The sequence below is a fragment of the Molothrus aeneus genome, chromosome 11, assembly GCF_037042795.1.
Source record: "Molothrus aeneus isolate 106 chromosome 11, BPBGC_Maene_1.0, whole genome shotgun sequence".
Lineage (NCBI taxonomy): Eukaryota > Metazoa > Chordata > Aves > Passeriformes > Icteridae > Molothrus > Molothrus aeneus.
The window spans coordinates 16899622-16926958 of NC_089656.1; the positions used below are offsets into that span (position 1 = coordinate 16899622).

Sequence of the window (27337 nt, forward strand, 5' to 3'; positions counted from 1 at the left end):
GATCTTTCCAACTGAGGCTTAAGTAACTTTTCCGCAGAAGATCAGTGATGCTTCTATTACACACAGCATCTTGTAGTTCACACTCTGCTGGGTTGGAGGCATGCAGGTAATGGGCTGATGAAGGTCATCACAGAATTCTGCTGCATGAATGGGTAGAAAGATTGTTAATTCGAGTCGTTGTGCAGTGATGGGTGTCAGGAAGGCTGAAGGGCACCTGTGTTAGACAGTTCCTGATGTTTGAAGGTCTTATCCAAAGACTTTGTTGGTTCTTTTACCATGGCAGCTTTCTGTGATGTAACTCTTAAAGTGGAGCAGGCAGCCAGAAGAGTCAGTTAGTTAGGTTGATAAAATATTGCAATATCCTTTCCACCTTAAGTCAAAAACTTGGCTTGTGACTTAGGAGTTAAGTTAGATTAAATCCACTGTTCTCTCTGGTTTCGGGAGAAAGAGCTCCTTTAAAAGGGGAAGTACAGTATATTATATTCAACAGAAACTGCTTAAGAAGCCACCTCTGAGAGGCAGTTCCTTTGTACTAAGGGAGTTATCTCTCAAAAACCCTACTGCATTGCCCTTCATTAAACAGCTCAATTTAGAAACTTCTTTTCTTGTTTTTCTAAATCGTACTTCATTTAACAGCTATACCTTGTACTGTAAAAGGCAGAGCTGATGTGTTTTTCTATCATCTCTTGAAAAACAATACTCATTTAAAGTTCAGTTTTTTGTTATTCAGTGTAGTGTTGCACAAATGCTTAATTCTTGTCCCAGATCATAGTTTATTTGTTTTATTATGATTATTAATGAAAAGACCAAAGTGAGAAGACAGGGTTTCTATTTTTTATTAGAAAACAGACACTGTTCAAAGATTTAATTAATTGTTTATATTTCCCTCCTTTCATTTTTTATTTTAACAAATCATCGTAGCAAGATGATCATGGCTGTCTTTTTAGGTGCAGGCCTGTCATAATTTAAATGATTATCTGATTATCTTCAGGCAGTATAAAAGGATCAGTTACATTATGACTAAAAGAAAATAATAAATTTTTGCTTACAGTACTTCAAAGTTGTTCACTCCCTCCCAGCTGTAGGATTGGGGTACATAAATTTTTTCAGTAGTATAAGGAAAGAATACTCAATCTTTTTATTAATGTAACAAGGCAATATAAAACACTAAATGATGTGTATTGTTTTGCAAACCATGGGCACTTCAAGCTCATGGCTGGCAGTGTAGAGGTAAGAAGGGACTCTTGTGGCTTCTCTGTTAACTTGCAAGAAAAAAAAAAAAGTGTTTATTGAAGTGGTAGAATTCAAAAAGGGATTGGAAAGATTGCACCGGGCAGCTTCAAAGTCAGGGAGCTGGCTCCTAAAGCAGCTGGTGCCACGATGGTGAAAGGCAATTGAGTGCTGGTAATGAGAGGGAGCAGCAAAGGGCAGTCAGGAGGCAGCGCCACGGGGTGAGGGGGCGAGCGCTGGCAGAAGTCTCGAAGGGGAAGCGAGAAGTGCCACGGTCGAATTAGCCATGAACACGGAAACTGAAACTGCTTGTGATGGAGAGCAGTGGCCTGAGCAGAGAGGAAGAGAGGCAGAGGGGAGCCGTGGCTGGTGGCTGAATGCACAGAGCTGCTCCAAACCTGTCCTGCTCGGGGACTGGGGCAAGGGGCATGGCTGGGAGCTGTGTGGCAGCAGCCCCTGTGACTTGTGTGACAATGCTACTTGTTCATGGGTGACAGAGCAGCTTGCAGACCATCCTGCTGGTAAATAATCTCACTGAGGAGTGATCAGGATTGTAATTAGCTGTTTGGTGCAGTGATGTGGGAGACCATTTGTGAGATCTGCTCTGTACACATCCCCCTTTTGGCTGTTCTGTGCCGAGATGTGTCCCAAGTGTATGCACACAAATATCTGCCACCCAACATGTGGGTTAGAAAAGGCAGACTGTGTAGGAGAAACAGAGCCATGAAGTTTTAAAGGTGCAAAAACTGATGTTTAGACGTTTCCAGCACTTAGTGTTTGTATTACTCATGTTTTCCCTTCAGTTCTCAAAAGGACAGTTACCTGCTTTACATTCTCATGTAGGTCTCATCTAATTCTAATAGAGTGCAAGAATTGACACAAGCTGATGCTGCTGGACCTGCCCTCTGTGAAGGCTGTTTGTACTTCCTTTCAGGATAAACCAGCAAGAGTTAATGTTGGCCATGTACCTGCCTTGCATTTGCATGGGCAGGACTCTGTGTTAGGTATCTAACTGCATAAATGTGATCTTTAAAGAAATGAAAATGCTGTTTTAAATATTGAATTTTCTCCCCTTTCTTCCTTATATTTTCTTTCTTCAGGACACTGAAGACCATAAAAGTTTAATTAAAAAGAAAAAATGCCCAGAAAGACTATAGACTATGGAGTGATGCCTGAGTACGAGAAAAGCCAGATCAAAAGGACCTTGGAATTGGGAACTGTTATGACAATATTCAGTCTTAAGAAGAGCAGCCCAGAAAGGAGGACTATTCAGGTCATAATGGAAACCAGGCAGGTAGCATGGAGCAAGACAGCTGACAAGATTGAAGGTTTCTGTGAGTATTTGCAATGTGCACCTGAATTTGGAGTTACTAATAAATTGATGTACTTGTCAGATATTAATTTAACGAGCCTTTTGTTAACATTATGAAGATTTTGGCTGTAAGAGTTTGGTAATTTGCTGAGAATATTTTGAATTGTTGTAATGTAGACGAAGAATCTTCTGCAGCTCATTATTTGGCTATCTAACACTACTTAAATATGATTAACATGCTTTTATCCTTAGCCTTGTTCTTAAAGTTTTCATCTTTGAATGTGATGGTGTTTGTGTTCTCTGAATTGACAACTGTTTTCCATCATTGTGTCTTATAAATTCAAATGAGTAATTATTCTTTACCACTACTCTCAAAAAAAAAGAAAAAAAAAAGAAAGAAAGAACCAACCAAATGTCTTCAAATACAAGGAAATTAATTCACATTTTGGTATTCTTGGGCAATTTGCTGTCTCAGGATGGAAGTCATTATTTAGGACGGTTATTGCAGTATTGGTAAGTACCAATGGCTGAGGAGGATGAAGCTGTGAGACATGAGGTGGTTTCAAGGCCCTGAGTTGGTATTGTCTCTTCAGTTGATATTGGAACTGACTAAACCCATTATTTATAACAAGGTCAGGAAATAGAGGGGTAGTGTAAGGCTAGATAGGGCTGCAAAAACTAGAATAGAAGAATAAAGTGAGACTAATCCTCAGTTTTTACGAAGACAACTGATGCCAGGAAAGCTCAGCCTGGACTTTCTGTGACTTGTGCAGCTCAGGGTGGTGCAATGTAATTGCAGTGCTTGCATAGGACTATATGGTAACTTTTTTTAATTATTGTGAGCATGATTTTGCTCTACAGCTGCTAAATAGTGTTTGTCCTCAATAAAGGAATTGAATAGTTTGTCTGAAATACCAGAATCATTTATTGGTCTGTAGAGGTGTGGATTTTTAGAGGGTTTTGGGTTTTTTTGGTAAATACATGGTAAGTTAAAAATCCATTGGTCTGTAAGGTTGCAAAGACAGGGACTGAGAATTTGCATGATGTTGGGATTGTCTGAGCAGTTTCTCTTCATGCTCTTGACTTAAAAGTATTAAATCTCTGCTACTGTTTCCATTGATTCCTGTCTCATTCCTAGTGGAGACTGGACCTGCAACTGGAAATGTGATATAGTGGAAGTAAAAGACTGGTTGTCTGGGAGGATGTTTTTATAATTGGTTGTGAAAATATGGTAATATTCAGTATTCTGGGGAAAAGCAAACAGGGCTGGACACCAAATTAACAGGTATTCTGGATCATAATCTTTCATTGCCTCAGTTTCTTGTTTGACAAATGAGAGTAATTATCCTTTCTATAATGATGTGTGTGAATGCAAGTACAAGTATTGCTGGTACTGTGCCAAAAAAGACGCCCTGGCAGGGCATGTAGAATTCAGTTATGAGAGCAGAGCTTGAAGATTGTTTAGCAAATAAAGTTTGGGGTTTACACACAGAGCAATAAGATTAAAATATAGTGGAAAATGACCACTCAGTGAGGGAAGGAGACTTCTGAGTCCTCTGGCCAAACCAATCTCTGACCCTGTGTTGAAGTCTTGCTGTAGCCATTTGCACTGAGGGGACAAATTTAAAGCTGAACAGGCTGTGCATTCCAGATGATGGGGTCAACTTTTTCTGTCTTGTAATTACCTTTTATCAAAGCTTTCTGTGGCTGGTGTGTGTTTGTGTAAGAATAAATAATAAATTAATTAGTTTGCTCTGTGCATGGATTTTAATGCTTTTGAAAGAAGGTGAATATTGTAATTTGACTCTTAAACCTGGGTGATCCAGCAGGGGAATGACTTGCTTCCAGATCCAGGCTAGAGCAGGGAATATTGCTCCAGATCTGTGACTTATCCAAAAGCCATCTGCCTCCACAACAATTGTAGTGCTCTAGCAGTTTTTTAAATTGAGCAACACTTCAGTGATGTGTGTAACGCTGGGAACTTTAGGTCTGGAAATATGGCCTAGTCTAAAGCACAGATATGTAAAATATTGTTTTATTGGCTTAAAAAGCAAGTAATCTGCCCCAACAAGCTGTATTTTTCAGGTATTGTTCCAGAATATGATATGAACAGTTGTTCCAACTCACCATGAACTGTATCTGGTCTACTAGAAATGAAAGTCACTGCAGTTTTAGCTTGCTGACAGTGTTTTTGCTGAAGAGGAAGGAAGTATTTTATTTAGTTAGTTAGTTATTTGTATGCTGCTGTTGCTTCTTTTGACTGAGACTCAGGCTTTCTTTTTGCTTGACAAGTGGAAAAATAATGGATTTGAAACTTGCTATTTGAGAATTGAATGGAGTAGCTTCTTGAATATGAATGTATATGCTGGTAGATTGTATTGACTTTGTGACAAATAAAATCCACGTTTTTGTTTCTTGATTTTTTTTTTAAAGTGGTTTAGGGCAGAGAATTATCATCTCAAGTATTATAATATATTAATATACTTAGGCTGTACAAAATCTAATATTCATGATATCATCTTAATGGTTGAGTCAGTCCAAAAACAATTAATATTCAGTATGAGTGGGAAAGTTAAGATGGTTTCCTGTTCCATGTGTGCTATTTTAACTCAAGTTTGGCAACTGCTCTTTACAGAAGGCAGAAAACTCAATATTAGCATCTGCTATGGGTTTGTGTTTCTAAATCAGAGAGTGAGAAGAGTTCTTTAACTTTGGGACACAAAAATAGGCTGCTAATAGATAGCAAAGACTGAGTCCAGCTCCCTAACTGCCCTGTGTAGTGTTGTGAATTTTGGATGTCATAGTGCTGATTTTCTTGCTGATGGACTGTAAATGTTTGAAGAACACTCAAATTCCTTTAAGCCAGAGTTGATTATAATCATTACAATGACCTTTTCCAAGTTTGGTTAATATTGTTTTGGAAATGATTTAAGTTAAGCCTCACAATAACAAAAAGGCAGCTACTCTTATTCTGGAATAAATTGACTGGAGCAGGGGAGAGATGTAGGATTTGCTATGCTTATATAAATAATTACACAACCCCATGGGCCCAAAAGTGGCACTACTGTGTATTTTAAATTGCATTGCTCATAAAAGGCCTCTTTTGTTGAAAACCTGCCAGCATATCTGTTTAGAATAGAATGAAAGAGTTGCTAAAATTGAGGCTATTTCCTGCTCAGTGCAGGTGTGTTTCTCTGGATGAGAAACTTCAGAAAACTCTTCCTAGATCCAGGTCTTTGGTGTGGTAAGGAGTGAGGATTTACAAAGGCTAGGAAATCTGGTTTAAACAATCCTTGTCTTCACTGTGTGGTTCAGATCACACAGAGTCCAAGTACTGGAGATTTTACATTGACCTTTTGAGAGACTGGAGTTGCCATATACAAAAGGAATTTCTAACAGAAAGGAACTGGGGAGAAACCTCTGTATTTTCCCCTAAATGGAAGAACACAGGTAGGTTGTGTCCTTTAGAGAAGGATATGCTATTTCAACAGTAGATCAAGAGGCACTGTATTTCTGACTGTGCACGACATAAGTTTGAGGTGATGCTTTCACAGCCCAGTATTAAGCAGTTAAATTCCAAGGTTAGTCTCACTTGTGTACCCAGAAAGGCATTTGGGAGAATTAACTTATTTTTGCATGAGAGAAGGAAAGTTTGGTTTCCTTGTACAGAGGGATTTGATTTGCTTGTTTAATTTGTAATGGACCCTTTTCCTGCAGAAGCCAATCCCTGCATCCTGGCTGGGTAACTGGGAAACTGCCAGCATGGTCTGTTGCATGAGAGTGTGTTGCCTCCTGATGGTTCTGCTGTGTATTTTTATTGCATGTTAAACCTTTACAGCTGTCTGTGGCTCTGGATGGGTCACACACACCCAGGGATGGTTCTCCCCACCTCAGACTGTCCCAGGGGGTGTTGTGCACACTGGGACAGCCCTGACAGGCAGAGGGGAAGGGAGAGGTGGCCAAGGGAGGGCAGGGTTTGCCAGGACCCTGTGTGGCTGACACCTGGGGTTTGCTGTCTGAGAGGACAGTCCAGAGCTCCCAAATTGTGGTATAGCATTTATATGCACGTAAATAAATTAAGCCCCCAAGTTAGGACATTTAAGCTTGTAGAGCAAGCAGGTGGCGAGGTGTAAATCTCTAGGAAGCTGGTCCATTATGGGTATTCCATTCTTTCTCAGATGCAAAGTGCTTTCAGGACAATTATTAAGGGAAAGCTCTTGGTGACTAGAGTTGGATTAGTCACTGGAAAATGTGTGAGTTTCTGCATATTCTTCCAAGAATCCCTTGAGTGAAGGGATGATTCACAGCCAGGAGAATTTATACTCTCAGAAATCTGTCGTGCCATCCTTGAATGTGCAAGTGTGTGATTCTCTGTAATACAAGCATGCTCATTTCAAGGAAGATTCTATTTGAGGACAGAAGATGATTTCTCTGTTTTTGAATACCTAGGAATTTTTTTTTTTTAATGTGAAGGGGTGACCTGCTTTTGTAAAATTATATAAACCATATTTAAATCCCTTATTTTTTAGAAAAGAAAGATCACCTTTTCATGTTTTTTTCATGTTCTTTATTTATTGCAAAAGATTCCATAATAAAAATATCTAGTGACAATTTAGTTGAGCAAGCTCATAACAAGAAATAGGTTTAAAGCATCAGAGGGCCATATTTAGAAAAAGTTATATAATATATCAGTTGTGAAACTGCTCTTTCTGTATGCAGAGTGAGAGGTCAGGGTGTAGATAAGGTGGGAAGAGAAATGTTAGTATTAATTTATTCTGAAAACTTTCTCAGAGGATGAAGTACCTGGACTGGGGAGTGGCAGAGATGCAGACATCATGTCAATGTAATTGTAGAATTATGAAGCAGGGGAATAAAGGCCATACTTAAATTGAAGCTTTTGATGCTCGTGACACACCACAGTACAACAATAGCAGCCATTTCTATTTTCAGCAGGCCAGACCTTTATTAATGCAATAGGACTGTCTTGTGTCTTTTTTCCATTTATAACAGACACCTGTGTTTGACAATGCATAACATTTATTTTAGAATTAATGTGAACTGCTCATTTCATATTGTCTCACTGCTCTAGTTTTGTGTGTAATAGTATTTTCCCAGAGTTTGTAGAAAAAAAAAAGACCATTTAAAAATAAATTTGCCATCTCAAAGTCATTTAGCATTACCAATTTTTCATTTAAACTACAGAAAAGTGTTATCAAGTGTTAAGTTCACTCGAGATTTTCTTCCCTGCTGAAAAGGGGAGATTTTACAGAATTTGTTCTCTAGAACACGATTTAAAAACCCAGACATAAAAGGAACTTGAACGTTCATGTTTTACAGGTAAAGGGAGTGTGAAAAATCAAAGGTAGAATTAGAACCTGTGGGAGCTGCCCTGCTTTTTCTCAATCTGCAAGATTGTCCTGTGCTTTCAGACTTTGTTACACTGCCAAGCAGGAATCACTAATTTCTGCCAAATGTTGCACCTGGATATTTAGTGATCAAAGCTCATTATAGGAGCTGTGCATCTGTAATGGAGTCGTGTAGATACCAGCACCAGGTCAGGCCACATTCAATGGACAGGGTGAGGGGAAAAGCAGGGATCTGGAGTTTAATTTAATGGCCACCTTCTGTGTGTTGCCATAGGCAGTGCTGTTCTACCTAACAAGAGTTTTTTATCTTGGTTTTATTTTGTGAATTTTATCCAGCAGCATCTTTGCCTTGAAATTAAATTTTGATAATGTTGTTTTTAAAATCTTTGCTAAAATGACTGCCAAAGAGAGCACATTTTTATGCTGTGCATCCTTTTGGCTGTCAGATACATTGGGGAACTTAAAAAACTAACACCTAAGAGCGTGTTCGTGCATGTGGCTCACATTCTTAAACATTGATTGTTTTCTATGTGTTAAACAGCTGAGTCATTTATTTAGTAGAATTGTTAATATCAATGGAAGTTTCTTCTGTGGTGGAAAACTGGAAAACTTTTTTTTTTTTTTCCATTGGAGAAGATGGTATAAACATTTACAGATCTGTACCTGTCTGGGAGAAGTGATGAGCATCTATATATTCTGGTGAGGAATGTGAAATGAGTGCTTAATTTGGCCTGAATACTGGACTTGATCTTGCTGATTTCTAGTAGGGACCTTTGTTTTCCTTACTGCTTGCAGAATTTTTGTCTGAATTTCCTTACTGTTTCAGACTTAAAGTAATAAATGAACTTAACTCAGATTTAAAACCCTGAGTCTCTATTTTGTCATTTGCTTTCTGCATTCTAAATACTGTTAAAGAACGATATGTCATTGCAAAGTGAATTCACTTCTTGCTCTTTTTGGAGTAGCTTCACAAAGGAACATTAAAATTTACCTTTTTTTGGTGTGTTTTGAAATGGCTGCATTTCAGTTGTTAGCCAGGGGATCTTTGTGTAAGTCTTCAGCTGAGTACATGGAGCTTGGTTTCTGTGGTCAAATGAAAAAATGAACATGTGTAGCCTCTAGCTCCTTTCAAATAATGTCTTCCCTTTAGCAGCTCAGTTCTGCAATGTCTGATGCTAACTTACAACAACCAGACTTCCTGTCATGGCCAGCCAGCAAAACGGGGATGGAATGAACTGCACAGACCTCAGCACCCCTATGTTGGTTGATCAAAGTGAGTGTGAGATGTAGGTACTCCATCCTTTTCCCAAAGTCAGATCTATATGCCAACATTTTTGTTTTGTTTTGTTGCATGGAGCAGAATGTAAACTTTTATGAGCACGTATGTAAATTTTACCCTATTCTTATGTCATTTTGTGGAGGTACCCTTTAATTTTTAATATGAAAACAGTAGCCAGGTGTACAGCCCCTTGAATTTAGAGCTCAGACTGGGAAGCACTGTAACATGGTGCTGTACTGAGCAATCCAGTGAGAAGTTATGAATTTAGCAGTAATTTGTTGTTACTGTACGTGCCAGCTCTGTGTGACCTGGTTACGTAAAACCCCGTGGGTTTAAAAGGTGCACTTCTCTAAACCTGATGTCAATCACTCAGATAATCCCCAGAGGACCCCCTGGAAAGGTACTCATGGGTGCTTTCTCAAGGTGCACCACACTGTCTCTCAGGTTTCATCCTTGTAACTGTGTTTTCAGAAGTTTTGTGGCTGATCTCTAATGACTTCCTTGGGCTGCTGAATGTCTCAGTAAACATCTCTTTTTCTATGAGCTGAATTACTTTCCCTGCCACATCTGGGCTGCCACGCTGCAGGACATTTCTGCTTTCTTGTGACTTTGTCCTCCAAGAGAAGCCTCACCTTGTTCCCTCTAGAGTCACATACAATTTGTGTTTCATTGCTGCTCTGAAAAAAAGAGGCTGTTAAAACACACCTTGGGTAGTTAATATTTAATTCTGCAGAAGCGAGAGCAGAGCCATTGTCCTCACTAACCATGAAGTACATTTGCAAAAGGCTACTAAAGGCTTTCTTCAGTCACTGGGCACTCATTTGCACACGGCCTCTGTTGCAGTGGGCAGTTTTTCCCTTTCTAAAATGAAACCTACCGTGGAATATTTTGTAATGCAAATTTTTGGAACAAAAAGATCTGGTTCTGAGTGCTGAATATTACTTACTATACATATATACACGTGAAAATGCAATTATATTCATAGAGAGAATGGCCAGCTCATGTCTTAGTGCACACAGCTTGGGTGATGAGTTGCTTATTTTCTTCTTCAAAACATTGCCAGTAGTTTCCCTTAAGTCTTCTTGAGACTTACTGAAATAATGCTCACAGCATGATTTCTGACTCTGTAAGCCTACTCTGAAGCTCTCTGTAGGCTTTTCCTTTTCCTTCGTTAAGTACATGACTGAGTTTTGAGCTGAGCACCATTTGTGGCCACAGACACTGGAGGACTCCTGGGCTATCTGGGCTTTGAATCAGGAATGTTATCTTGCAGAACTCTGTAGTCCATAATGGCAGATTCAGGCAAACTTTTACACTGTTAATGTAGACTTTTCTATCAAGAGTACCTCGACGGGTTGACAGCCTCTAAGGTTTTTTGACCCATACATTTACATGCAAGCAGCCTGATGGTCCAGGCTAACATTAACTGACTTGAGCAAAGGTGTTCTTGCAAACTCTCTTTCCTCCAGTGAACTTGGACACTTCCAGCTCACAGAAGGTGCTCTGCTGGTGGCACTGGCTGGTTTTCAGCAGGATCTGTTCCCCAACCCATGTGTCTGTTCAGGTGCTGGATGGTTCTGTTCCCACCCAGAGGTGGCTGGTGGGTGACCATTGTGGCAGACAGACCCAGAACTTCTCTCTTGAAATTGCAGTGCAGCACAGTGTATAACAATGTAATAATGGGTTTTTTTCTACAGTTCTCCTCTTGACATTAGTTTTCTACCTTTGGTTATCTTGTATCATGTCTTCCCCTCAGCTTGCACAGCATCTGCTATAGTGAAATGAAGGCTCTGTTTTGCCATCTACCTCCAAGTGTGACTGCAGGAAATGTAACAGGAATTTGTACCTGCAAGTGTGTGACTGAACATGATCGCTGCTGCTGGGTTATTTGAATGGAGATCAGTGGAGATGTTGAGGATCAGAAGTTTATTGTTAAGTTCATGGCAATAAAGAGCTCTGTCAGGTGCCCTGGAAGGCACTGAGCAATTCATCTGTGCAGTATTAGGAAAGTATCAATGTAGTAGTGTAAGGAGCCCATTGAATTCACTGATTTGCCAAACAACACAGCAGCAGGAGCTGAAGTTCAGCAGCTTCAGGCTCTGAACTGCTTCGAATGCCCATCCAGATCAGAGCTGAGACAGTGTGGTAATTGAAGGTGCCTTGGAGTCTGGTCTCCTTAAAGAGCCTCTTGAGGCATTGTCAGAATCAATCCGTGACTGATGAGGCTGCTGAGGAGATCCCTTCAACCTGGGGAAATGGTCACATAAAGGGATGGATGAACTGTAAACTAATTGTGGGTTTTAGAGTGGCACTAGACTGTTATAAATGGTTTGGCTGGGGACTGGCTGTGCTGGGGGAGTGCTCTCCTTGTCTTACTGGATGTGAGTCAATTTTTCTACAGGACATACTTTGATTCATGTTTCCTTAGGAAATGTTTTAATCTTCTTTCACCTTTCTTTTGGTAATTGCACCTGCAAGTGTATTGGATTTGGTTTGACTCTGCAAGGTGCACCTGTCCAGGTCTGTGCTTTTTTTGGGTGTATCAGGCCCCAGAAATATGTGTCTGTGAAGCCAGGGCTCTGCAATTTGCATGTGGGATTGAGAAGGAGGAAAGCTCCAGTACTTCAAGGCAGTACAAAGATAGAGTGTCTGAAGTGCTGTGCCTGCAGTTCTGGCATAGGTATGAAATTACATTTTAATTGTTCAGTGACAGATTGTGCTGTTAAAAAAGTTCACAGTAACTGCGTAACAACTATGTTGGTACAGTTGATTTACTAATCTGAGTCTGAAACATGTTGCAGCTTTTCCTGGCCCACTCCTTTCTTGGTATAGTTGGAATCAGCCATTCTGGAGTTACTGGGCATCACGTGGAACACACAGACCTTAGTGCAAGACCAGAATTAACGCTTGGTGTTCATATTTCTCTTTTTTCCTTTTGATCCTCTACATTGGCTTTTCTTTCAATAATGTAGAGTAATACATCCTAACCAACACTATGAAATGTCATTAAAATTCATACAGGTAGTTTCTACTAATTTTTTGAAACTATAATGTGCATTACATCTTTATTTCTGTAAAAATCTAAAGAATGTTTAATAAAGGTTGTGTTTTGTACCTGTTTCATTTATTTTCTAAGGAAATGTAATGATATCTTGCCCAAATTCTGTAGGAGATATATATAAATATGTTGCCTGAAAGTAGTAGGAATGTTAAATTTTGAATTTTGAGTTTTTTAATAGAAATATTTCTTTCTTCTGTCTTTCACCCTATTTTGTTCTCTAGCTGAACCATTCCTCTATTTCCTGAATGTTTAGCAATTAGGGTATAGCGAAACCTTTTCTGAAAAACCAGTTTGAGAAGCAATAACGGGTCTGTGCATACAAAGATCCTTGTGCCACTATGTATATACACACAGGTTCATGCAGGAGAAGGGGTTGAAAGGCTGTAGTGCAAGGAGAAGGGCTGTAGTGAGTGTGTAACTGAGGGGAGACATTGGGTAAGTTTGTGTGTTTATTTCAGAGGTCAGTGTGAGGTAAGACCCCCTGGAAATGACAACAGCAGTGCAGGTTGTGAAATCTCTTTTATCACTGCTTCTAGTTTGTACTTTGAGGGGGCCTTTTGTTGTGTTGTTCACGTGTGTGGATTTACAGGAGTCTGAAAGGAAAGGTATGATTCACTTTGAAGTTAAAAGTGTTTTTCAGCAGGGATTTGTTGGGTGAAGAGAAAGCAGAAGAGGTGACTGGGGTTGCACTTGTCAATGATTGGAATGAGGCAGCCTGGTGTGCAGTCCTGTGCCATTTTACTGCAGCCATGCAACCTCCTCCCCTCTCCATCTGGGTATTTCCATCTCTGCATTCTGATTCTTCTCTGTTGATATTAATGTAAATTCATGGTGTAAGATCAGCTTTTTTTAGATGGTGGTATTTAGGATGGTAATTTGGATACATCTTTAGGGATCCAAGTGAGACTCTGAATGGTAAAGGGATCAGAGTCATCATTAGGAGCTTTTGGTTCCTGGTCATTTATAGGCACAGTGTGAATTATTTTGGAAACATACAAATTTAGGCATCTTCACCAATCAGATATGCAGATCTTAGGAGATGTTTCCGTGCTGAGACATTAAAAACTCTACCTTGAATAATGATGCTTGGAAAAACTAATTTAAGAAAGATGCTTGTATCCTATGATTAGTTCAGGTTAACCTTTGAGGTCTCATTTTCACAGTGTAAGTTGCTTAATGATTGTGAGAAAGGAGTGTCTGGTAGAAGTTTGGCCTGGGATATTTTGCAGAGAATAAGAAGTTCCAAGATGAATTAATGTTTCGTTATCAGGATTTTGTTGATGAATTTCCTTGCTTGTCTGTCCATGTTGGCATCATAGAAATGCAGCATTACACAGGTGGAAGCTTTGCTATTGTTCAGCTCACCTGTGTCTGGCAGCAGAGCTGCTGTTTCGTTATGTTGTAAAAGGTCTTCTGTTACTGTTGAGGTGCTCATTTAAAACAGGGGGTTTATATTGTGACATTCTTAAATGGAGGGACAGAAACCCTCAGCTGTTTTCCTTGGATCTTGCTAGGTCTGATAAACACATTTCAAGAGCAGCCATGAAATGTTTTTCTTCACACTTTGTCCTGTAGCTTGTAAGTCAAGACTGTCCAGAAGTGGAAAGAGCTGTTTATTTCTCTGGTCCACAGGCAGAGCAAAACCACTTCCTCAGTTTTCTAATAAGTATCTTATCTTGAGAGCACACATATTTCTATTTCAGTGCTGTCTCCCTCCTGTTCTGCAGGCCCTGTAGCAAGGGTATGAAAAAAGGGAGCTGACTTGGGAGGGTGTGTGCTTGTGCAGGGCTCCCATTCTGCTGTGCTCCAGTGCATACCTGTGTTCTCTGGAGAGCTGAGAGGTGAAAGGTTGTGTTAAATAACACAGATCTCTCTGGAGCTGGCCATCAGAAACCTCACAAACATTTTAATTATTAAGCTTGATTTGCTCTTTATATTCCTACTTCAAATATTTTTCTTGAAAGTACCAGTGACCGTATTGTCTGACAAGGTTAGCTGGCTATGTAAGATTTATGTGGATGGTTTAGGCAGGTAAGGTAGAATTGTATCTTTTCTTTTTTGTTTCTGAACAGTTTTCATGGCAATTGGAAAATTACTTGATTAGAGTTAATGCCATTTGAGAAATCACATTTTCTGTGACCCAAAGGGCCATGTGTATACACCTTGTCCATGGAAAATCAGTGACAGTGAAATAATAAAAATATGACAGGTTATTTTTCTTCTTCTGGTCCTTTTCCACTATTGTCTGTTACTATTTATTTGTGGATTTATGGATTGAAAACTGTCACAATTTGCATTTCTCATCCAATACAGATGTGCATTTTTATATATATAGCTATTTTATATGTTTGTGCATACTTTGAGTTATCCATCCTACCATTTCAGGCTCTGCAGTTGTACTGACTGAATGTTGTTTCATTTCAGTGGATCTGATGGAAATAAAAGAAATTCGCCCAGGAAAGAATTCAAAGGACTTTGAACGTTGCAAAGCAAGGCACAGAGAAGAACACTGCTTTACTGTTTTTTATGGAACCCAGTTTGTCCTCAACACCTTAAGTTTAGCAGGTATTTTTATCTTTTTTACTTTCTTCTTTAAGGTTACTGATTGAACAAGTCAAACACATTGATGGAACAGGAATGCATAGAATACTGTGGTTTTAACTCCTGCAGTTCAGGAATGCACAAGATGCTTAAAATCTGGAGCCAGAACTTTTACTCAGCCCTTCTTGTCTGTGACCTGCTGCATTTGGAATGTTTCACTTCCCAGTGGTGCCTTGTGCGAGTGTCAGTTCTGATTTTTCTAGCAAGGTGGACTTATGCTGGTTAAATAACTCCAGTAAGGTTTTCAGCACTGAGGAGCAGAGGTAACATTGCCCTCTTTAAGGACAGCTATTCAGTGTGGCCAGAATATTGTCCTAACACTTTTAGTCTGCCCGAAATGATTTTGGATATAATAGCCATAAAAAGTTGCAGCTGTATCACAGAAATTTTCCTATCACCTATGGGCAATTGCAGACTAATTTGGAAAAATGAAGTTGTAGTTTGGGCCATTTGCATGTGTGTCACCCAATAACACTAACCCTCTTCTAAATAAGTACCAGGGGACCATAAATAAAAGTGCAAAGTGATAAATTTAAAATGAAGAGATCTGTGTGAAACAAAGGGAATTTGTACCCTGTATCTATAGAAAGGGTTGGAACAATTTTTATTATAGGCTAGATTATCCAGGGTCACAAACCTAAAGATTTTGAAATGAAAGAGACCAAAGATTTTACAGTACAGGCTGAATACAATTTCCAACTACTGGAATTTACAAAGAGATTTCTTTTCTACAAAGTTTGTAATGGATCCTTGGTTTAGACTCATACAGAGAATTTATTTGGAGTCGTAGTTCTCTCTGTCCTGAGCATGAACACATCACCCATTTAAATCTTTAACTTAATTGCAAAATCTTAATGTGAGAAAAGGGGAGTGCTTTCTAAGTGTTTAAATACTGACAGCTTTTATTTTTTATTATTTATGGGATGAATTTCTTTTAGGTTGCAGTATTAGAATACAAGTTTTTTGCAGTCAGATGCTTTTGAAATGAAAGACTAATCCTTTTTTAGAGGCTTTTAAGTAAGCTTTACCATTGTTGACTCAAGTCTGTGAAAGTTTTGAGTAAATGGCTGTGCTTACGTGCAGCTGTGCCAGGGACTTCAGCTTGATTTCCTCTGACAGCCCCTCCAGTCCCTTCCCCATGGCAGTTCCCAAACCAGGCCTCTGCCAATGCTTTGAAAACACTTGGTACCATGAGCTGTTGCTGTAATGCTGAACTGCAGAACAACATGATATAACTTTCAGTTCAGGGGGAAATCCTTTTTCTTGCTGAAGGGCTTTGTGGTAGTTCCTTAAAACAATATAAAAGAATTGTTCCTTGAGGGGAATGGTGGCTATCATAAGGGGCAGAATTGTCTTGGGAGAAGAATTGGTTTGGCAGTGGTACTGGGTGTTCTTTCCAAAATTGTAACTAATTGAAAAACATTTCAATGGGGAGCTGAGGCTGGGCTCCAGCTTCATCCTTGGGGGATAAAACATTGTTTGAAAGTATGTTTAAATAAAATATAATCTTCACCTTTTGAGAAACTTGTTTGCTTTGAAGGTTGATAAAAGATTTCAGCTCCTGAGTGAAAATAATTTTTCAGAGCTGGTTTAATTGAAGAATGCCTTCATGCAATTTCAGAGCCAGCCTGCTAAATCAAATGGACTTTGCCCAGCTGAGGGCTGTAAAGATGACATCCCATGCAAGGTTATTGCAGCTTAGCTGGTATTTCCTAGGGAAAGCTGTGCCCAGCAAGCAGTTCCTCATGTTCCTTCTGTTGGGCTGAAGAATTACCAAATGCAATCATGATAAATGAGGAGGACTCTTCTGGTTTGGGAATTGGAAAGGCAAACTAAATTTTAAACAAAGCAAAGCAGTGATATACTAATTTGCAGGGCAGGGAGGAAGATGTGCCTAACTTCTAGCTAGGCCACATAAGGAATTTTAGACCTTTTTTGGCTTGTATTCAAATGTTTTATATATGCTACAACAATTTTGTAGATTGCTCCCTTACTGTTTGTCTTGCCAAAATTTAGTCTGGAACAATCTGTGTTGAGGCATGGTTAAGATAAATAGCAGGTGATTATGTCAAAAGCCAGTATATTGCAATTTTGGTGTAGCTTGCTGGGAAAATAACAAACCAGCTTTATGCCATGGAAGCACTGAGTTCTTTTGCCTGGGTCCTTCAAGTTGCTCTGATCTGGGCTTTTGCCACTTTGGAGACAGAAGATAGGAGAAGGAATTTTGATTGTGTTACCACAGGAGCTCAGCAGTAATTTTATAGTGTTCTCACTGAAATATTGAAACTCTCCTACTCTGATAAAACTCTTCTAAAAGCAAGTATTTTTTGTCAGAGCTTACCTACCCCCAAACTTATGCTGTTTTTTATTAGCTTTATTAGTAACAACATGAAGCTATACCATGAGATTTATCAAAGAGGAAGGTTATCAGCAAGTTTGTATACTAGGTTTTATCTAAACAAGTTATGTCTTGGTTTTGTGTTGATTTTGCTTTGATATACCATATAATATTATTTTTTTCAGCTGACTCTAAAGATGATACTGATAAATGGTTGTGTGGCTTGAATATCTTGTATCAAGAGGTCATGAGTGCTCCCACGCCTGCAATCACAGAGAGGTATGTGGGCATATTTTCACTTTGTGAGGCTGGGAATTGAAAGGGGAAAATCTGAATGAAATTTTTAAGGTTCAACAAGTGGTGCTTGTTACACTAAGAACACTTTCCAGTTAGTGTAGGACACTGAAACATCATATGGAAATTCTCAATGTCTATTTTGCTACATAGGTGCTCTGGAGTCACACTCTGCTTCATACACTAATGTGAACTTGCAATTCACCTTGTTCTTTGCACCCAAAACAAAATCTTTTCATGAGGTCACAAGAGCAGCTGGTGTTTTTGTGTTGGCTTCTTGGAAAATTCAAAAGCCAGCCATATGAAGGTGAAACTGCACCTTTGTCCTTTAGAGCATGTTGTGTGTGAAACTGCTCAGGCTCAGATTGCCAGTTCTGTGGACAAAGTTTCAGTATTTCAATATTTTCAGTACATCTCCATACCCCATTGCTTTTCATCACTGCTGTTAGTGAGGATATGCTCTGCCCTTTCTTGCTCCCTGACCAAATTTTGCCTTTGACACAGGTGTTGTCAAACAAGAGTAATTCCTGTTGAGGCTCTAGATCAGCTTAGCAGTGCAGTCATCTTTTAGATCAAAATTGTGTACGTATTTATTTACTCTTGGTGCAACTAAAAGTATTTTACTGTGCATCTAAAACTGACATGCTCTATAAAGAGGATTTTCTTTAAAATTCTTTAAAACCCTCTCCCTTCCCTCTAGTTTTTAATTTTTATGCATCTAACAGATATTTGAGCCAACAGCTCAAAGATAAATCTGGCAGAAATCATTGACTTTATGGAGTTACTCCAGTTTAGATTAGCTGAAGTTTTGGCTCACTTTATCCTCTTACTTTTTTACAGCTTCTGGTTACTCATTCTTTTCTGTCCTGCCCACCCTTCCCCTTCCTGTGTTGTTTATGTGACTTTAAAATGCAGCAAAGTACATGTTTACAAATGTGGTTAAAAAAACTGTCTGGATCCTTGAATGCTGCACTGGTAATGTTTTTGCTTTGCTGAAAGAGATGAATCTTAAGACCTTTAAGTATCTCTATTGAATTTTGTCTATAGATTTTGAAATTTCATTGGCTGTGTATTCTTTATAATTCTATGATTCTTTTTTCTCCCTCTTCTACAAGCTGGCTGAGAAAGCAGATCTATTCTGTTGATCAAACTAGAAAAAATAGGTAAGAAATTCTGTCTTTTTTCAGATTTAGTGACTTTTTGTTGCAGATTCTAACATGGAATGAAACTAAATAAAAAATTCATTGTACAAGATGTGGAGTATGAGATCTGTGAAAATGGCATTTGCCTTTGCTTTAGCAACTTGAGTTTTGCCTTTTGCTAAATACAATGTGTTCATAGCATTCCCTCAGGTTTATGTACATGGTATAACGAGGAAACAAATGATGGCAACTAAATATTTTAAATTTTAGCCTAGAATTACTTTGCCAGAATGTGCAAGGTGTTATTTTAGGCATTCAGCTTGGCTGGCAACTGCCTGGCCATGGGCTTGTCTCTGCCTTGTATTTGAACAGACCAAAGCCAAAGAATCACCTCTGACCTGGTGCTTCTCAAGTGAAAGAAGGCCCAGGGGTTCTAGCTCCCAGTGTGATGTGTGGCTTCATGTGTTGGGTTTCAGTAGTTCCTTTCAGGTCCATCTGTGATGTGGATTTGTAGCTCTTACACGCAAAGGAGACTTTGTAAAAAATGAATTCAGCTGCACACCTCTCCTTAGAGTTGCCAGAAATTATGACACTGAGAAGAATGTTAGCTTTTCCTCCCTTCTGTGTTATCATTTCACCATGATTTTTCGCTTTGTCTGGAACCTGCATTTTATTCTAAAGTACAAATCAGTGTAGAAAAGCTCATGTTTTTCCTGTTGTGTACACCTTTTTCCAAAAGCAAACTGCAGTGAGGTGTTTCTCTGTGTGGCTGAGGCTGTGGTATTGCAGGAAATCACACCTTTGTGCAGACAGCCTGTGGCACTGTGCAGGCTGAGCTGAGACCCCATTTCAGAGCTGTGTTTCCCCACCTGGCCACAGTCCCATCCTGTACTGGACATTGACTTGTACCCCCGATGCATTTTCAGAACTAACCCTGCAATGGGGGTGTGTTGTTGGGGTTCACAAAGCAAAAGCAAATGTTAGGACAGAGCAGCTGTGGCTGACAGTAGGTGTCTGCTGAAGAGGTTTCATTTGTTGATTTAGGATTGTTTTATTGCTACAAGGCAGCTTGGTTGGGACCATGGAGACTTGCACTTCTCTTCCAAGATGATTCATGCTTTTAGAAAAATTCAGGATAGGAGTTTGGGCTGAGGTCCATTGTGTTCAGAATTGTAGGTTTTAGGGAGGCTAATTGGAGGGCTACCAGGCAAGTCCTGTTCCACAGGTTGAATTTTTTTCCAGTGGTAATGAAGCCCCAGCTCTTTGTTTTCTCTTGCCCTTGTCTGGCCAGAGGAAATGGCTTGTGCTTGGTGTTTAGTGTACAAATGGAGTGCTCCTTCTTGCTCCTAAGAGTGTTTTTTTCCAGAGGTCTGGCGACGAGGCGGAAAGCCAGGAATTTCCTGAGTTCTAATCTGGCTTGGGCATGGACTTTGGCTTAGTTCCTTCTTGCTTTACCTCTTTCCCTCTTGCACAATGGAGATGAGAATATCTCACAGGGTAGCTGCTGGCATGGACAATGTAGAATGGAAGTGTTACTTTCATCTACGTGCTGATTGGTTTTATTGCTTTCAAGCAACTCTGTTCTGACCCTGTGTTTGCAGAGGTTTAATGGCTTCTGAGTTGTCCTGTAGGCCAAGGCAGAGTCCCTCAGTCTTGTTTTGTTGGGAGCTGTTGGTATTGCTTTAATATTTTGTGGGCTTCAGAAATAGGACCCACATGTTTTGTACCTGTGCTCCCTTGACTTGCTGCCTTGCTGTTATCTAGAAAACTGGTTTTTGAAGTGTTGCTGGGATATCACTGGGCATTCTGAAACTCAGTGAAAAGAATCAGCAGGTCTGTGTAAATGGAAGTGGAAGACTTGGTTGGGAGAGGAGAATGAGATCATGTTCATGTGTTGCAGAAGGGAAGAGTTTTGCTGCTGCAAATCAGCATTACAAGACTGAATAACATCTGGAGAAAAAGGTTAAAATGGTATTGAAAACTGGGGTTTTTAATTTTCTGTTTGTGCTCATCTCTTCAATACAGCCTTTGCATGATGTTTTCTGTGTCTGTAATCCAGTTTCAGTGGAGAAAAGGCTGCAGTTCATCTGACCATGTATAAATATCTACATTTGAGCTGATTATCTAGATCTGATTAATTGCTGAGAGAGAAATAACTATCTATGCAACATGGTTCTTTTAATTCCAAATTACTTGAATTGCCTGTTTCTCCATGTCTAGCTTGCTTCCATGTAGCTGTTAAGTTTATATTAGTTTACATGTATGTGAGATGAACCCTACACAAAATGTTTCAATAGTCACGTTTTTCTGTCGATAAAAATATATGAGTAGCTGTCTAGACACAACACATAGTGGTGATTTTGCTATCTTTTTTTTCTCCTTTTTCCCCCAGTATCAGTCTTAGAGAGCTGAAAACTGTCCTTCCCCAAGTAAACTTCAAAGTGAGCAGCATGAAGTACTTGAAGGATAAATTTGCGGTAATTACCTTATTACTCAAATGTGTTTGGTATTATCTGCTAAGTGTTGATGTTTCTTTTTAGGACACTTCCTTTTTTTTTGATTTATATAATGTATAGTTAAATAAATTATATTGATTAATCTGTCAGTTTGGCTTTGCCTATATCTGAGGGTATAAGAAAATACAGACATAAATGTTCCTTCTTTTCATTGTGTGGGTGACCAAAGCCAACATTGGGTTTTGAGCTCCAGTATTGAGCAAGTACGTAGAAAAGTATTTTATCTTTCTTTTTCTTCTGTATGAATTTCATCCTAATTTTTTTTCAATATGATCAAATAATAACCTTTTCTCTCCAACTAATGCCAATATTAATAGCTTTTGAAGGTCATTCCATTCCTACAGGAACCTTGAATATCCCCACCCTTTCCTGCTTTCCAACTCTCCACCCTCAAAGCAGACATTCTTGCTTCTGCTGGCCCAGATCACAATGACTAAATGATGCTCTACTTCTCTCTTGGTCATGGAAGTGGAGTAAGGGTGCAAAATGCAAGGCCAAAGATGGAGGCTAGAGTACTATGTCATAAACCAACATCTGTTTTCTTGTTTGTATTCTTAAAAGCATAAATAAATTAAAAAATCCTGGTGGTTAAAAATAAATAGAGTTGGAGTAGAACAGAGAATGCCAGCTGGAGTAATAGTAACTTGTTCATTGTGCAAGGGGTAGTTTAAAGGAATTCTAAATTCACTGTGTGCTACTTTCTGTTGTAGGAAATAGGTGCTCACAAGGAAGAGCTTACTTTTGAACAGTTTCATTTGTTCTACAAGAAAATCATGTTTGAACAACAGAAATTGGTAAGCTTTTCATAAATTGTCTTCATACCGTTCAACTTCTGCATCAGAGTAGTCAGAGCTGGTTTTCTTTTTGTTTGTTACTGATTTTATTTTTTCCTCATTCTTGTACCAGAAAAAGAGTGAGTGCTGTACTCGATGTGTAGATAACAATCACTGTCAGCAGTTGGCCTAAGGAGATGAACAAGTCATTCATGGTGCTTCTTGTGTGTTGGTAGTAGAGATAGGCACAGACATTACTGGGTTTTTAGGAGGAATTCTTTTTGTGAGTTTATTCAGAATGCTGAATGTCTTTTCATTAGGTTTGGCTGGTATTTTTTACTGGTAGAAGCAATTCCATATTGCAGATTAGCAGCAGCAAGTCCATTACAGGACATGCATGAGACAGTCCTTGGGAAGCATAAATACTGTGGAATTACATTTTAGCTAATTTAAGTGGGACACTGCCTGACTGTTTCCTTGTATTTGCTGTACAGATTCATGAAGCTGGTGGAAACTGCATACTTTTAGTGACTCTAAAAGTTAGGAACCCTTTAAAAGTTTAAACCCTTTAAAAACTGTGTCAAAACACATAATTTGAAATTACTTGCATGAATGTCTTTCTTCACTATGTGCTTATTGTGGATTCAACTTTAATTTTGCAGATGCTAAAGTAGAAGCTTCGATAGTCAAAGTCAATGCTGATTTTCTGGCAATACAGCTTGTGCTGTTTAAAAGTGATGCTGAAATCATGGTGAAGTGATAAAAACCCTAGATTAACTGGCAGGATTTTAGTTTTGGCCATGAAAGTCCTGTTAATTAGCCAGAGCAGAAAGCTGAAGAGTAAAACACACAGCAAGGAGCCTCTCTGACTTGTTTAAGCTCCTGTTATTGCCCTGTGTGAATCACTGCAAAGAAATTTCTCAATTTGCTTACAAGTGCTTTGGGTCACTTGATAAGTTTCCTGCAATCTCTAACAATGCTGTGCCAAGCTAGAAACAATTTAGGTTTTATATTCACTTGAATAAATGTGATGAATGATACTTAATTCCAGTTTTTCTGCGATATCAAACAGTAAAAGCTCCCCAGAAATTTGACTGCTTGTGCTTTGTCAAAGCAAGTATTTTGTCTGAGAATTGTGTTCACATTGAAAGGCCTGAAGTGCAGTTGCCAGCCTTGGCAGTATGTTTTTTCTTCTACGTTTAATTAAAAATGCGTCTTGCCAACTTGTGTGCAACTTCTCTAGAGCAGACAGGCATTTATTTCCCCTTTACAAACCAATAGACATTATTAGGTGGACTTAGATAGAAAATTGGATATTCTTTATCTTTTTTCCCTTTTTTATGTTTGATTTTTTTTCTTTGTTTGTTTTTTGTTTGTTTTAAGATCCTTGATGAATTCAAAAAGGATTCCTCTGTTTTCATTCTTGGGTGAGACTCTTCATTTGTATTATTTTTCTGCATTTTCATATGGCTGTAGTGTTGCAGGATTGTTCATATATTACCTCACATTTTTTAAAATTTTATTTTTTGTTCTAATGTTTTAGTAAGTGAAAAGAAATCATGACTATTTTTGCATTCAGAAAGGTGAACTTACATTGGAAGTAAGTCCTGGTGAATGCTTTTTGCTTTCTGACTATAAAAATGGTATGGACTGAAGTTGTTGTCCTCTGATTTTATAAAGAGCTGAACAGAGCTATAGAAGGGCAATTTGATGCAGAAATTTTTGCTTCAGTGTGGAGAGTGATGTGGTGCACAGGCTTTGCCTAGAGCTGAGCTGAATGCTGATAGCAATGGTTTCTGCATCTTCCACTTGATGGACTTCAAAGTCTAAGTGAGATGTGTACAGCACGAAGAAGATCCCAGGCATTGCCAACCCACTGATTGTGGATTAAACTTTTATGGTTTATCTTAGTTTTGAATATGACACTAACAGGTTAAGGAAGTAACTGTAAAATTTGCTCTGAGTATACTGAGTATTTCCTTAACTCGGGGTCATGTAATAATTAAACTGTGAGGCTGCTTAAAAGCACAGATTTGTAAGCACCTTCCTGGTACCAGATGCTGCTGCATTTGTGACTTACAGAAGGCACATCAGTGATATCACTTTTCCTTAGTGCAGCTGCACCTTGCCCCCTTTTTCAGAAGATTTTGGTCTATCACAGTAGTTCATCTAAGTATTACAAAGAAGGAATTACTTGTGAAGTGTGGCTCTGTGATTATTTAAAAGAAGCTTTTCCCTGTGCCTCAACTAAACTTACCAAAACCCAGGTCAAGTTAATGCAGCTCATTTGCTACAAAGCAATGACTACAGATTTGGTGATTTTCCCAATGAATTCCTCTCAAATGTACATCAGGAATCCAGGAGGCTCAAAATAAGTAATTGGATAATATAAGCCTACTCTAAATCCCATTGAAATTATAAAAAGTCTCTTGCTGGTGGCAACACCTTTATACTGTAAATCCAAGATACAAACCCATGTCATCTTCTGCTGTAACATCTGATTAACCTCTCTTATTTCTTTAGCTTCACTTTCCCTTTCTTTTTTTAAAGAAATACTGACCGTCCAGATGCTTCAGCAGTTCACCTCCATGACTTCCAGAGATTCCTGCTACACGAGCAGCAGGTGGGAAGGTTACAGAAATACTGAACTCTTTCTTGGGGTTGTATCACAGAATTCTGTGATCATTAAAAAGAAATGTGAAGAGTCATAGAATATGATTGATGCCACTGTAATACTGGGCCTTGGAAAGATTTCTGCTTCTCCATTGAAGTCCACAAGAGCTATTATTTTTCATCTATATAAAGCCTCTGAAGGTGCACCAGAGGACAAGAGGGAGGACAAAGTAAATAAGGTTTTAACAAGCCTCCACTTACTCATGTAGCTAAACAGACAAGGTTAGAAATAAATGCTGTGTGCAGTCAGAGATGAATGCCTGGTCTGGTCACTGCTGTCACCAGAGGGGCACTGGGGTAGTGCCTTGGCCCCATTTTTGCAGCTCTCACATTGCTGCCTGCCTGCATTGCAGTCAGAGGTAATTTCCTATGGAATGGAGCCGGTTAGATGTCCTGTGCCAGCAAGCAGATAAGGATGAAGGCAGGGATTGGAAATGCATCTTCATGGATTTCTATAATGTTATTTAGCACAGGCTCCATGTGAAAAAATGGTGCAGTATTTACTAGGCATTTCTGAGCTCCAGGTTTGCAAATGTGATTGAAAAGTGAGACCTACACTTCCTGTGTAAGCTTGCTACTTTCTTTTTCTCCCAATTTTGCATTTTCAAAGGATGTTTTCTAAGGCACTTAGAAATGAGAGAGATTATAGTTAAGGCATGTTCATGGAGGCCAGCATTTTTTCCCTGTCAATGCACTTAGTTACTTACATAGTGTGTCTCTCTCTGTAGATCCCTCTGTTCCTTGTTTGATTTTTGTACTGAATAACACTACTTCTAAAGTTGTTTTTTTTTTTTTACTGTATTGCAATTATCTGAAGGAATCTTGGGCACAGGATCTCAGTAAAGTCCGAGAACGAATGACAAAGTTTATTGATGACACTATGAGAGAAACTGCTGAACCTTTCCTCTTTGTTGATGAGGTGAGATAATGGTGCTTTGTAGTAGTTCTCATAGACTTATTTCACAGAATTTTCACTGGGTGGCAGGACCTGTAGTCCCCTCTTGCTGCATTGCTGGGTTTCTTTTATTCTCATAGGGTAAAAATGTTTAAATTCAGTCTCTTTGTATTGTAGTTCCTTGCTTACCTATTTGCAAAAGAAAACAGTATTTGGGATGAGAAATACGATTCAATAGATGTACAGGACATGAACAATCCTTTGTCCCACTACTGGATTTCCTCCTCTCATAACACGTAAGTTACCAAAAGTCCCATTGTCTATCCTTGTTCAAACAAATGTAGGAATGTGAGAGAGACAGTAAATTATGCCAGAAATGTCCTGTGTGGATATGTGAAACCTTCCTACAGTGTGGTCTAAATGTAGCAAATGGAGTTTCTGTGACTCTTTTTTCCCCTTCTCATAAGATCTTGGAGGTTTTGAGATAGAATTCAGCTGCCAGAAAACCCAAGTCTTGGTAAAAAATATCAAGTATTGAGTTGAAACTGTTCTGAAAGCCTCTCTGCTTTCAAAAATTTAAGTTACTAAAGGGGCTTCCTTTTTTTCCAAGCACCAACAGCATCACTGAGCTCATGCCAGAATTCATTAATTGTAAAAAGTATGTGATGATGAGTTAGAACTGTCTTCAAATGAAGGGGATTTGCTCATCTGGCACTGTAGTGGAAAACAAGCTGTAAAGAGAGGGAGGAGAGATGAACAAATAAAATAATGCAGGGAATGCAATAAAGTGGATATGGATATAGCATACAGGTGTATTTTGAAGTATAAGATGTGATATTACTCTAAATACCTCCCACATGCTCATGCATGAACATGATGAGGTTTAGGTGGGTTTCAAAGCTCATGATTTGCTCTCTAGAAGGATGTCAGGGTTGGTTGCTATTTAGATTGAGTCTTTAACCTGCTATAATTTGGTCTGTTCAAAAACCTGATAGCATCAAGTTCAGCAAAGTCTGTTTCTTCCATCAGAATTAGAAAAACCAAACCAACAACAAAACGACAACAAAAAAAAAAAAAAATCAACATACATTGTCCTTAATAGGAAGCAAAATGTTCCCAGTGGGTGAGTGAGAACTGATTGAAATTGACTGCCTCTCTTTTTTAACATTTCCTTTTGCTCCTTAGATACCTGACAGGAGACCAGCTTCGCAGTGAATCCTCCACAGAAGCTTACATCAGGTGCCTCAGGATGGGATGTCGATGTATTGAGTGTGAGTAAAGAGCTTGTGGAGTGGTTTGTAACATTTGGTCTGTACAAGTAGCTCCCCTGCTTACCAAGAAAGAAAAAAGAACTGAAATCAAGAACTGTTTGCTTTCTGAATATGAAGTTAGTAATATAAAAATCACTGATTCCTAAATTGTTTTTCTTATGTCTCACCAATGCCTTGTTCACTTCCTCTGATTCTTGTTCCCAGGCAGTTTTAAGAGAGTCTTCCTAAATCTCCTCTCACTTTACACCAAAAATTCAATCCTGAATCTATATGAAAGCTTAGGATTTAAGCTGGAGTACTTGTATAGCATAGATAGTTTATTTACCTTCATTGTAATACAGACAAGCCTAAGGCACAGAGATTTTTGTGATGTTGTGCCTTTTGTCATCCTGTTTAACTTGCTTGTAAATCACTTAATGTCTTTGTTCTCCAGCAATTGTGTATGTGTCTGCAGCTCTGTACTTGTGTTCTTTATGGAGAATTTTCACTTCAATTTCATGTTATTTATTTGACTAATGCAAAATATATCTCAAATTAGAGTTTCAGGGTTGAAATAAATGAAAGACAGAAGCTCTCAGCTTGTCAC

At 38.9% G+C, this 27337-nt stretch overlaps 1 protein-coding gene across 1 annotated transcript in view; it reads left to right on the forward strand.

Moving 5' to 3' along the window:
• Positions 1 to 2368: 2368 nt before the first annotated feature.
• Positions 2369 to 27337, forward strand: part of PLCG2 (phospholipase C gamma 2) — a 52099-nt gene continuing 27130 nt past the window's right edge. The window contains exons 1-11 of the mRNA XM_066557286.1: positions 2369 to 2564; positions 14673 to 14813; positions 17373 to 17466; positions 18597 to 18644; positions 21016 to 21100; positions 21850 to 21933; positions 23296 to 23339; positions 24463 to 24535; positions 25403 to 25504; positions 25658 to 25776; positions 26666 to 26751. Coding sequence (XP_066413383.1) covers positions 2369 to 2564; positions 14673 to 14813; positions 17373 to 17466; positions 18597 to 18644; positions 21016 to 21100; positions 21850 to 21933; positions 23296 to 23339; positions 24463 to 24535; positions 25403 to 25504; positions 25658 to 25776; positions 26666 to 26751 — 1072 coding nt within the window. The remainder of the gene's footprint in view (positions 2565 to 14672; positions 14814 to 17372; positions 17467 to 18596; positions 18645 to 21015; positions 21101 to 21849; positions 21934 to 23295; positions 23340 to 24462; positions 24536 to 25402; positions 25505 to 25657; positions 25777 to 26665; positions 26752 to 27337) is intronic.